The sequence below is a fragment of the Ambystoma mexicanum genome, chromosome 10 (genome assembly GCF_040938575.1).
Source record: "Ambystoma mexicanum isolate Mex_15411 chromosome 10, UKY_AmexF1_1, whole genome shotgun sequence".
NCBI classification, from domain to species: Eukaryota; Metazoa; Chordata; class Amphibia; order Caudata; family Ambystomatidae; genus Ambystoma; species Ambystoma mexicanum.
Window position 1 is genome coordinate 1,288,115,090 of NC_090932.1, and position 13,200 is coordinate 1,288,128,289.

Below are 13,200 nucleotides of genomic sequence, written 5' to 3' on the forward strand. Positions count from 1 at the left end.
AGGAGAGGGAGCTGTAGCTGAGGCGGACGTTCCTGGTGGTTCCTGCAGGCTCTCGGTTCCTGAAGCGACTGTCGGACTGACACAAAGTAGGAAGACTGGAGGGTCCTGCGCCACCCAGGGAAGAAACCAGCAGCAGAGCAAAACAACGAATAAAAGGTGCGCTCCTTAAAACCCAATCAGGCTCTGACCTTCCTGGCTATCCGGCCCACTATAGCTCTGTACAGCGAATTCGACCAGAGGAGGGGTCCTGGCTTGTAGTTTGGGCGAACTGGTTGGCCCCACCAGCTCAAGGGAAGAAGTTTCCTGGAGGATCTTCTCTGTCGTCGGATTTGGAGATTCGGAACCTGCAGCAGGGCTTCACCGGGCGGTTCAGTCGTTGTAGAGGTCCTCTTCTTCCAGTTCCTCGTTGGTTCTTTCGTTCCAGTGGCGACTCTGCTCTTCCAGTCCCAGAGACCGGCTTGTTATGCAGTTTTCCCACATTCATACAGCCTGGCTGTCAATCACACAGCAGGGTGGCTGGCCAGGCAAGGCTAGTCCCCTTAGCCAATCAGACAAGAGTGCGACTTGGGTTACCAAAGCAACCCATGGCAGGGGTCCGAAGATCCCTCCCTCACATCCTGCCTACCTAGACTATCAGGCGCCTTAAGGAGGACTTCTGTGTAGAAGCCTGCGAAAGACAGCGATCAAAGGAATCATCCCTGGTTTGGCGCGCAGAGTAAAACACGAGAAATGCTTTAACAAAAAGAAATGGCGAATTAACCCAGCCGGAACCAAAATAAAATGTATTTGGTCAAGCGGGTTTATGTTCGAGGCTATTATAATAGCCTAAAACAATACCACGTTTATATAATATAATCGCGGTAGAAATGTTAGGGTAGATACCACTGCCACCAGCCAAGTCTTAAAGTTAAGGGAGCGAAACAAGGCTCCAAGAGGCACAGACAAAAAGGGATAAGAGTTAACCCTTTCCAGTACTCCATGTAAGATGGGGTGTACTGGGTCTGTAATTTAAAGTGACTATATAAAGTTAATGGCAACTTTACCTGTTTCTGGGGGACAGTAGTCAGCCCCAGAAAAATGGAGTCAGGCGGAAGTCCCAAAGACAACCCTGTGTCACTGCACTGAAGGTGCTGTGTAACACACAAAAGGTGGTGCACTTGGAGTAGGTGAGGCCGCAGTGCCCAAGATCACACAAACAGTGAAAATACACACAGCAAAGCACATGTAAGAGTGGGAAAAAGGCTCACACTCTTACCAGGTGAAAAAAATAAACCCTAGAAATCCAGCAAAGCTGCTGGGGGACTCAAGTAGGTAAGGGGAATCAGCCATTTATTGTGAATTCTCCCTAACACTGCATTATACATGGGAAGAAAGCCAGTTTGGGAGAATCTGTAAAATAACCATTGTATCTGGAAAGGAAGTCAGGATTTGGACAAATGTGTGAACATTTGGAGTGTACAGGACCAAAAGCATGCTTCTTTTAAATATCCAGTTTGACTTAAATGTCTCGTCCAAAGTACCTGGAAAGATGTGGCAAACGTGTGCTACACATTAGAAGGCTGCAGTGTTCTCAAAGAATGTGTAGGTACCTGGAAAGGAAAGAGTGTTTCTGGAAAATCTGGCTGGCTGGGGGGAAGACATCAAGGAAAGCCCAGAGCGTAGTGCAGGTATCGCACAGGTACAGAACAATATCCTTCAGCTCCTAAATGGAAAAGACAGAAAGTCACCAAAAAAGTGGTACAGTTGGAAAGCACTTGCCTGCGACAGTAAACTTTCACTCTATGCTTGACCCAGTAAACAAACAGACCTGGCCCCCAAATACAATACTGTTCACAGTTGGGCGTGCTTTCTTAAAGAGAATTTGTGGATCTGATTGTTAATTCAAAACCTAATCCATGCACAATTGTGTGCTGGGGAACAGTGATAACATGGAAACACGAGAATGAGACCGTGGAGGATTATACACATGTAACACAAACTACTGTCACAGATGGCCTTAAAAAATGTCCAGACTCCACAAGTTGATTTAAGGGTTTTCAAAGTAGTACAAATCACTGGTGTTAAAATGAAGTTTCAGAATCCACCCTTTGGATACATTCTGAGAGGCCACCCTATTCCGATGAACAAGGGAAAACACTAATGTCTAGCAAAGCTCTATCTGGGTAGTGTCACTGAACAGCAAGGCTTAGACTTAGGGCATGAGAGTGGTGAAGGATTCAGTTTGTTAAGACTGATTTCTAGAATCTGGCCTGGTGGGCAGATGTTAGGAGGCCACCCTCGTTCTAGTTAACAGGGGAGCTCAGAGGTTAGCCAAAACCCAATCAAGGCCAATGGAGAGCAGCCAAGGCTATTCTCAGGAGTGTAAGAGTGGGGTCAGAAGTCCACAGTGAAGCACACAATAATTAAATTTAGACAGGAATGTATACAAATACTATATTTATTCTAGGCCCCAAACACACACTAAAACATTAAACAAGCAGTTGATCTCGCACATCCCCCAATAATAAACATATATAGAGTCACCATAGGTTCTTAAAATGCATTCGATTACTTCATTTTTTTTTAAAAAAGGTAAGTGATGCAGTAAGATACCAAGTCACAAGAAATATGTCCTAGCTTCAGAAGGCCAATCCCTATGAAGAGTGGGACCTTGTGCCCAAAAGTCAAAAAGCTTCTCCCCAGAATGTATCTGAAGCAGGTAAAGTACTTGTGTTGGTGATTGTTCAAGAGAAGGGGTGCAACAAAGTTGCTGGTAAGTAAAAATGTGTTATCTATAAGGTTTCACTGCTCAGTTGTGAGAAACAAAAAGCAGAGGAATGGAAGGATACACATAGACATGTTCGCAATGTAATCCTATGGAGAACAGGGGTAGACAAACGATTTGTATTTACTTACCCCGTTGACTCCGATTTTCCCACCAGAGACTGGATGGGTCGACGGAATTGGGGGTAAGCGGAGGGGGCGGGGAGCTTGGGGATTTTCCACCATTGGTTCTGGTGAGGGGCACCCAGAAGCTACATGTGTTTATATTCTTCCGGTTGGGTTGTATAGTACAACCATTGGAGATGGAGAAATGAAGAAAGCACTGATACAGACCTCTTCAGGACACTTCACAGGATGGGCAAGGAGAGTTCTAGCGACCACGCACAGACGACAGCAGGCATCCTTTCCAGTCACGGTTGTAGATGATCCCTTGAAGCTGGAAGGTGACTTATACCACAAGCTAGCGACCAGCAAAGTTCGGGCTGCAAACGCAGAACGGCGACGGTTCTTGTGAGGTAGCCCACTTGAGAGCTGGTCTGTCCACTGGGTTTTCCAGGGGCACTTTCGAAGGCTCAGGATGGCTCGATCCTTGAGAACAGTCAAGACCCACTAGTCCAGGGGTTGAAGCACTGCACAGGGCCTTCGCAAATCAGGTAGTACAACAGTGCTTCACCAGGCCAGACACAGGAAGGGATGGTGGGTCTCTTCATGAGTATTCTTCGGGTATTCAGTTGACTGCTCCTTCCACAAGAGATTCTTGGCTCCAAAGCTGATCTGAAGAAATGGCTGCAGTAGTCCTCTTCTTACCCAAAATCCAGCCTGGAAGCAATTCCAAGCCCACCAATGGTAAGGATCTGCACCATTCAAACAGCCAGTATTCACTCATGGTTTCACTCATGCCCAAAATATAGACCTTCTGGCTCCAGGAATGTGGAATGGGACCAAATAGTTCTCCAACTTCCTGAGCAATGCACACACAAAGACATCACTAGCCTGCGAAAGCAGCAGCTTTCCTGGGCAAGTGCATGACCTTGCATGGGATTTCCTGATCTGGCAAGGCAGGAAGAAGGCCAAACAACAATATGGCCAAAAGACGAGCAAAAATCAAAGTAGCGTGGCCATTTAAGAGCACTATGCATGTTTAGTACCCATACCCAGTAAATCATGTGCACACTAGAAATAACACAGTAATTGTAAAAATATATTTGCTGCCACCAGTTTGTCTGGCACATATGTTAATGTTAAAGGACATTTGTACCGCGCACTATCACCATCGTAGTGGTCCCCTGGCGCTCTGGCGGCTCTGAAAAGAGGAGAGGGGGTGAGTTAGTCGGAATAAGCTGGAAAAGTGCAAGAGAGCAGTGATGTGCTGTTGGCAGCCTCAGCCCGGTGAGTCCGTTGGCTGGGTTTGGGGTGTTTTATGGTCCGTAGTCGTCGTGTGCTGTTGTGCAAGTTTATGTGTGGTTTGTGCGGATTGCTGCGTTTTAGGCTTGTGGTTGTGTTTGGTTATAGTTTGAGAGGTGTATGCAGAGGGATGGAATTGTTAGTTGGTTGGTTAGTTGGCATTGCTGTCCTTGGAATTGTGGGATTCCATCTAGGTGCGGTACATGCTAACAGTCACATTTCTATCTAGATGCCGCGTAAGCTAAAGTTCAGAATTCCATACTAGAGTGGCACATGCTAACAGTCACATTTCTATCTAGATTCAACGCAAGCTAGGTTCAGAATTCTAAGTGTGGTGCATGCTACGAATCACATATGCTAACATATAAACATATAAAAGTAACCAAAAATCCCAAGTGTAAAACACTAGGGTTACACAAAAGTATTCTATTTGCACTGCTGTGTAAGATACTGTGTGCAATGATAAAAAGTTACACAAGTGTAAAAATCAAAAGAGAAAGAGTTTCCAAGAAATGAAAGTCTGAATAGTTTCCCCACGTAACAAAATGAGCAAAAGGCCAAGGGTGTGAAGCTGAATGCTTAACTTCCGTGTAAGATGTCAGGACAGTTTCAAAAACGATAGCAAAAGGTTTGGGGGTCCATAGAACTATGGAGGGAAAGATGCCAAAGAGAAATCTTTTTTAACAGTTAAACATACAAAGAGCACTCTCAGTAATACAAGATAGGCAGAATATATAAACATACAGTTGCTAAGTAACACAATAAAACATTCATTACTATTATATACACATTCACTTCATTGTGCTCTGCTAAGACCACTAACACTTCACTTTAAAAATACAGTTAGAAATAGATGTCAGGATACTGTAAGTGTACTAAAGCAAGTGAATAAAGACATAGAATCAGGTAAGTAATGCGCAATTTGAGAAACAACAGGGTGAAGAAAAAAAAAGGTGCTGCAAACATCATACAAAATCTTCGAAATAATATCCTATCCTTAAAACCTACCCAGAAAAGCAGGGGCCAAGTGGCCTTAGAGTCAGGTCCCAATAAAGGTATTTTCAGGACGCTAGGAGTATCTTTAGGTAGTTGAACAAGTTTTCGCTTAAACCAATATATCATTTTTTAAGTGTTCCAAAGTTCAATAAAAATAAGAGGAAAGCGTTAAACAAACCCTCTCCCAACTAAACTACCATAGGGGAGACCAAGGGAGGACACCTGACTAGAACACTGGTGTTCAAGGCTAGGCAAGAGAGGAAGGGCTAGGGCTTTACCCCTATAGACCCCTACGGAGATGTGGCAAACAGGTATGTTAACTCACCCCCTGTACTCCGATTTACTCAGGGACCACCATAGGAGTTCCTGAAATCGCTGGGCCTTCTGGATGCATGCCTTGTTTTCCTTGGAGGAAGTCCAGGGGCCTTCGGTGCAGAGATCACTTCAGGTTTGGGTTTTTGGGTACAGCTAGTTTGCGGATCAAGGCTAAGAGGGTTCGGTTTTGTATACTAGACAGCTGGACACTCAGGACTGTAAGGAACTCATGGTGGCAACAGTAAAGACAGACAAGCGATGACAGTTCAAGGGTGTTTATTGAACTTTATAATGGGGGAGATAAATGCCTAGCTAAACCTAAATCTAAAATGGGAGCAAGCTACGAACATCAAATATTAATAAGGCAGTTGTAGTGGCGTCTTATCAAATAAAAAGGGCCTATACTAAAAATAAAAACTAATGCCAGTCCTTACCGCTAAGTTACAAAAATGTGTGGGGTTAATGTTGACCAGAAAAGAAAGAAGTGTTCACAAAATGATAAGTCAGGATGGTATGGCTGGGTCTCCGTTCCCCAAGTTTTAGGCAAGGGACAAGGCGGGACTTCTGAGCACAGCACACTTCTGGGCCTCGCAAGCAAGAGGTTACAGTTCCATTCAACGATACCAGGACCTTGAGAGGCTTTGTCTCTTTTCTACAAGGTCTCCTGTCTTAGAAGGCCTGCTCCACCAAAACATCAAACAAATATTCCTTATGTAATCTTGCACCTTGGGCGATTGCTCTTCGCCCATTGGATCTCCCTCCGCCGGGTTGGGATCCTTCTTGCAACTTGGCCCTCCCTCCTTCGGGTTCACTATGGCCTTTCAAATGCAGTTTGCAATATTCAAATGTCTTCTCAACACAATGTTCACAGGTGCATTACTCTTCACCCCAACTCGCAGGCATCCCTCCGTCGGGTTCACATTGGCCAATTTCACAGTTGACTTTAGTTTTAACACAATGCGGAATTCCCTCTCCTTAGCTTTCACCCTGGCATCCCTCCGTCGGGTTCACATAGCCATCTTTAACACAGTACATGCTTTTACTCATACTCTTAGCAGAAAGCAGGGAGTTACCTTCCCCTAGCTTTCTTTCGGCAATGGGTCAGAGACTTTCGATTGTACAAGGGATTTGATGTGACCCTTGTAGGACCATTCTGACCTCACGCTACCCTTTCCTAGGGCCTTCTGGTACTTGCAGTTTCAAAACAGGTCCCGGTCAGAGTCTTTTGAATGAGTGCCCACGTGGCACCGGACCCCTCTGCACCTGGACCTTAACTGGGCTTTCTCTAAAGTTCATAAACACACAAGTTCTTTGTTCATCAGTTCCTTGCGTTCATACTATGTTGCCGATAGTGAAACGAACTGTGTTGAGCCCAAGGTTGCAATCAGCTTTTCCTGACTCACGTGCTGTGCGAACCCATTGGCTTGTCTTGCCTCTGGAGTCATGGATGGTATCACGGCAGCCAGCGTGCCTCCCTGCCTGGGTTATCAATGAGGGAGGCCCCTGTATACCGTAGACATGTGCTGCTCCACACGTCATCTGTAAATTCCAGTCTTATGTTTCCTCTTTCAGAGACTTTGCAGGTCTGGGTTGAAAAGGGCAAAGGCATTTCCCTCTGTGTTGTACTTTCAGGTTTCGCCGCCTTTCGTCTAAGTTTGAACTGCTGTCCTGTAATAGATGCTGCCTTGTGGGGTTGGCCTTGTTCGTAGTGTGCTCTCGTCCTCCGCCTTTTATCCCTATGAGGAAGGTTAAGGGCTGTCAGGTGTGCATGGTTATTGTCAATTGTCCAACTCTGCCTGACCTGTGTACTGGGACATGTCAGGTAAACGGCTCTGGCGCTAGTCCTTTTTCTGTTACAGTGTAAGAAAGTGTTTGTGTTGGAAAGGTGGGGGTAGAGCTTCTAAGTATCCTACATGGTAGGATGGGGAAAAGGTGTTACAAGGAAGTGGGTACCCCGTCTCAACCGTTGGTGTCCCACTTCCACTCCCCGAAGACCCTCTTCCAGGTGATCCTCCCCCACTGGTCCTTCCCCAGGAACTGGATCCAATAGCGATGGCTGTGTCCTGGCCACCTGGATGACAGATCTCCGGGGACCAGCGGATGAGACACCTTCACGTTTCTCACAGGACACACAGACTACTCAGCCACCACTTTGTCGACAGCCTCAGAAGTTTCCCTGAACGTGATGCAGGTGGCAAACAGCGATGACCACTTGAATAAAATGGCAGAAGGCAACCCTTGTGGCAGAAACAAAAACTGGTCCTGCAAGTCCCCCTTCGTGGTAGAGAGTTGCAACATCAGGAAAACGTTCCTGTTCCATAAGCTGAGAATCTGTAAAGTCTCAAGATTTAAATCTGAATGGCAACTGGTGTAGCAAAGCCACCCAGGACAATCTGGATAGCCCACAAGAGGATTCAGGAACTCTTCTGGGCACTTCCAACAGCTGGATCGTCGAGCAGAGGTCGAGACTGGTTGTTCCCACCGGTCCATGTGTCGAAGCACTGATGAATGCCTTCAGGAGATTCACAGACAGACAGGAGTTGTTTGGCAAGTGGCAAGCTTCCAACAATGAGGTCCGGGTCTTTAGTGGGATGCTCTCCTTGGTAGAGGGCTTGGCTTCAATGATGATCTAAAAATTGGCTCCACGAATCCCCCTCTTACCCAGAATCCAGGCGCGAGTTGCCCCCAGATAACCAATGGCAAGGATCTGCACCATTCAAACTTGGCAGGGGCTGTACAATTCTGGACAGCCTCTGGCCACTTCATCTGCTCAGCAACACTTTGCCACAAGTGTGGACTGGGTCCAGACAGACCAATGCTCCACACATCTGGCCACAAACAGACAACCACTTTGCCCACAAAGGCTGGAGCTTTCCCCGGCAAAGGGCTTACCATGTATGCAAAATCCAGCCACTCCAGGGGAGAAAGCAGGCCATACTGCAAGATGGTCAAAGGACAAGTGTAAATCTTGTGGCACTGGCATTTTAGTGTATTTGGTACTCTAAATGGAATTCAGCTGCAAAGTGCAAGAGACTATAAAAAAGATAAGAATGCAAAAGTATCCGCTGCCACAAGCCCATCCTGGACACCATAATAACCATACACTTACCAAAAACTAAGTTATAGAGACAACAAATGTCTCTACTGCCCTTCTCAGAAGGTGATGTGTGCCGATAAAAGCAAACAAGAAAACTCACTATAAAGAGCAGAGTTCTCCTGCACCGATAGAGACTGATCAGTGCCCCAACACAGATGAGTTTAACAAGGTAGGTGGAGGAAGAACAAATTACTCACCTACCTGTAATAATATTTTTGGATGGATGTTACCTCCCACGGAGTCCTCATCTCTGATAATTCCATCCATAGCGCAGCTCATCTTTTCTACTACAAGGGGGAGCAGTTTAACTGTATCTGCTCCATCCGATGCCTCTATGTGCTGGTCATGACGTCAGGGCTAATATACATTGCAGCTCTGCTTCCCATGACCTCAGTTCCACCCTTTTTCCACTAGCACTTTGATGCTGAGGAACAGCTGAACCAATGGTGTACTAGCTATCAGTCTAAGCGGGGTAGGTAGGCAGGGTGATGAGGAATCAGTGTGAGGAGCATGCATCAGAAAGAACATTGCTGAGAGGTAAGTAATTAGTTCTTCTAATGGGTTCCTTCATCGCACAGATTCCTGGCCTATGATAGACTCCTGCAGCAGTAACTAGATCTGGAGTTGGGAGGAGAGCAAGAGAACACCACCGAAACCAGGAAACTCTGGAGGGCTCTGTGCTCTCGCTGCCTAAGAGGGCAAATGGGAATCCAAGCAGTAATGGTTGGCAAACATGTGCATAGAAGCCCACCTATCAGTGTGGTAAATGGCTGTTAGGAAGGTTTTCTCTTTTTAGAAACTTTCGCTCCATTGTTATCGACCCCCAAACATTTTGCTTTGTTTTTGTCAAATGCCCTGACATTTTGCAGTGAAGTGAAGCCTTCAGCTTACTCCACTACAATTTTGCTCATTGTTATGCAGAAACTGACCAGTCCTTAAGGCTTTCAGTACTGGGAAACCTTTTTTCCCTTTTCTTTTGACATGTTATCTATTTTTTGGTTAACCGTTTATCATTGAACAATCCATCTTACAATGCAGTGCAATGGCATTTCTTTTGTATGGCCCTAGACTACACTCAAAGGGATTTTTGCGTTACTTTAGATGTGCCTAAAGAGAAGCTGGTGGCAGCAGTTGCATTTTCACTATTTTTGCAATACCTGTCGTTAGCCTTTTCCCGCGGTTGGCTACCAACTGTGGCTAGTGTCCCAACATGGCCATGCCACAGGGTTTCTGCTGGTTCTTTGGCAATATTGTCCTGTGTGCTTTTTCCTGCCCTGCCGGGTCAGAAAAATACTTTTATGGTCATGCATTTCCCAGGAAAGCCTTGGTTTCTGTAGTCTAGTGCAGGGAAATGTGTGTGTGTTCCCAGGAAGTGGGCTGGGATGGAGTATGCATGAGTTTCACCATCAGTGGTCCTAATTGGACCACTGCTGGTGTGTGTGTGAAGGGCAGCTATTCTATTAGGTGAGCTGAGTTTGTCTCACCTGAGTTTCTGGATAAGAAGAGGAGTCCTGCAGCCATGCCTCAGAGATCCTGGAGAAATCCTGTAAAGAGCCAAGTATCCTGCCCAGCTGGGAAGACTCTGGAAGTCTTGTGGACCCCTCTTAGGAAGGCATGGCGACCAACTTTTGCTGCAGTCCCGGTAGTCTCTTGTCTGGCTGGTGATATTCAGAAGGCCTTTGGTGCCGCTACGAGCCTTGGAGTGATGGGACTAACCATTCCCGACGTCCGATCAGTGCCCAGCTATCTGGAGTCTTCAAAAGCGTTCCTGGACCGTCCTGTGGACTGACCAACTCCAGTTTGGGCTACCCGGGTAGAGGAGTCATAGTTCTGTGTTTCCGCCTGGGAACTTTGGGGACCCCTCACGTGTGCTACAAGAGTCTCACCTGTGAAATTTCACAGTTCCAGCTTCAACAGGACCCTAGATAGGAGGCCGTCTCTGACCGCAACAGCTGTGTTCCTTTGTGTTGCTGTGCATGGGTGACGATCATCAAAAACCAGCTTCCCGTGTCTGGTCCACTACCTAGAGGAGTGCTGCACCGTGTGAATTGCATTCATCGACCAGAACAGGTTGCACCAGCTTCAGGACATCGCTTTCACCCGCGACTCCTGGGCTCTAGCGACCGGAACCACCAGTGGGAAAATCGACCTTGGACGACCTACCAAGTCTGAAGAGAAACTGCAGTATGGGGGGCGAGTTATAGCAATACCCTACCTGCCCCCTTAACATACCGGTAAAAGTTTGGAATACTTTTAAAGGTTGTACTTATGTTTGGCTTTGGCAATACTAGTTGCCAAAAGCCTTCTGAAAGCTGGGGACCGTTTTATTCACTGGAATACATCCTAATCTGACTTTTGGAACTGTTTTCCCATCCACAAGACCCTCCACCTAACGTTTTCCCAGCTCCCCAAACTTCTTGGAACTTTGTGATCTTGTAGGGCACAAGGACCCGGTCAACTTAGGTTTGGACTTCTAAAGTTAGGATTGCATTCTTGTGGACTGACATTGCAAATCTAACCATTAACTTTCCTTTCAGTATTGTGGGGTGGGGGTATTGTGGTTTTATTGCACTGGTTACAGGGGCTGTATATATGTATTTTATCATGTGTGTTGTGTGATGTTATCACTTGCTCATAGTCATTTTCATAGTGTTTGCTTGGTCACAAATAAATATAGTATTTTTATAACTACTTGTTTAAGTGTAATCCTTGCTTATGTACCTTGTGGACTCATTGTGGCCCCCTGTCCAGGCTGACCCCGTCCCGAGACTTCACCTTGACCACTCTCCATGATACCTTGATTGGTTCGGCTACAGCTACTAGAGTTGTCCCTGTTCACTAACTAGGTTTGTCCTCCTACACATCTCTGCATCAGGCCAGAGTATAGAAATCCAGTCTAACAATGGCCAAGACAGGAACCACCCCGCCCATGTAGGGCAGAGGTGGCAGCAAGACCTCTGGTAGAATGAGCCCTGAGACCTTCAGGCACATCCTTCCCAGCCAGATCATAACCTTCTGAGATGCAGAAAATAATCCATGGTTTAGTCACGGCCCTGCCAGCATGGGCACCAACATAACTAACAAAAAGCTGTTCATCTTTCCAGATTTCCCTCGTCTGAGAAAATAGGACGCAAGAGCATGCACAGGGTCCAGCCGATGGAATCGTTCATCTGCCTTGGAAGGATGGGGCAAAGAAGAGAAAAAATGCAGTAAAATGGATCTTTTGCAAGAGATGGAAATCTGAGACCACCTTTGGAAGAAAGGAGGGTCTCACTCTCACAGCCACATTCCCTTTGGAGAAACAGGGAGCATTAACAGAAAACGCCCTCAGATCATTTACCTGTCTAGCAGAAGTGATGGAGACAGAAAAATCACCTTACGTGTGAGGAATCTCATAGAACAAGAATGAAGGGGATCAAACTGAGCTCCCATAATGAATGTCAAAACAAAATTTAAATCCAATGCCAGGACAATCAACTGGCATGGAGGAAACTGGTTACACAGCCCATAAGGAACTGAATAACTGTGGGAATTGTGAAGAACCAGCCCTGTTTCAAGGACCTCTAAAAACCAAAATAGTGGCTAGTTACGCCTTCATAAAACAGCAAGAAATCCAAAACAGGGGGAAAAGGACTGGATAAAGGGTCCAGATCTCTCTCCCGGCACCAAGCCAAACATTTATGCCATCTGCAAGCATAAATAGACAGCTGCTGGCCCCCGAGCTCAGAGGAGTAAATCCAGGACGTCGTTTGACAAGTCCCACTCCTTGTATCTCAGCCTCAGGGAAGCCAAGCATGATGGTTCAGGCTGCTGAGGATCGGATGGAGCATCTGACCCTCTGAGTGGAAGAGCAGGTCCACTCTTTGTTGGAGGCGCACAGGACGGCAGATGGACATGTCGAGCAATTCTGGGTACCACGTTCTCCAGGCCCAGTCTGCAGCGACCGTATCAGCATGGACCCAAACAGGCACAGTCTCCTTAGAACCAGAACAATGACAAGGAGCAACGGAAATGCATAAAGGAGGTGGAATGTCAGCTCCCAGTTGAGGAAATTCCCTGGAGCAGATCAACTTGCATTTTCTGTTCACACTGTGAGTGAAGCGATCCATGAGAAGTTTCCCAGTGAGAGACTATCTCCTCCAGAACCTCCTGGCCGAGCCCCCACTCGTGTCTGTCTGCTAAAGGCATCCACCCCGACATTCTGTCTTCTGGCAAAATGGGCAGCTGTTAGATAGACGACGTTCTCTAGAGCCCTGAACCACAGTCACATAGCTTCTCTGCAATGTGGCAAGGATCCCCCACACTACCTCGCTTGTTGACAGTCAGAACTAGCACAGTCTTACATTTCACAGAGCGGAGGAAAGCAACTCTGCTCCAGCAAATTGATATGCTCCAGAGACTCTGAGGCAGAACTCAGTCTGCTCACCGCCAGATCCAACAGGTGAACAACCCAATCGGTCAGGGATGCATCAGTGACAACCGTCACTTGTGGCCAAGGCTGCCGAAACAATGCACCTTTCAGTAAGCTGTCTCTCAGGGATCACCACCTAAGGTCTTGAGCAACGTGGCTTGACACCTAAAGAATATCAGACATGTGACTCTGAAATTGTGACCACGGCAATGGA

The 13,200-nt window shown here is 46.6% G+C and overlaps 1 protein-coding gene across 3 annotated transcripts in view; it reads right to left on the minus strand.

Annotated features, from left to right (window-relative positions):
• Positions 1-13,200, minus strand: part of ASCC2 (activating signal cointegrator 1 complex subunit 2) — a 1,015,237-nt gene that overhangs the window by 554,705 nt on the left and 447,332 nt on the right. For all 3 annotated transcript variants that reach the window (XM_069619287.1, XM_069619286.1, XM_069619285.1), the window contains one exon: positions 1,590-1,702. In XM_069619287.1, the coding sequence (XP_069475388.1) occupies positions 1,590-1,702 (113 nt within the window). The remainder of the gene's footprint in view (positions 1-1,589; positions 1,703-13,200) is intronic.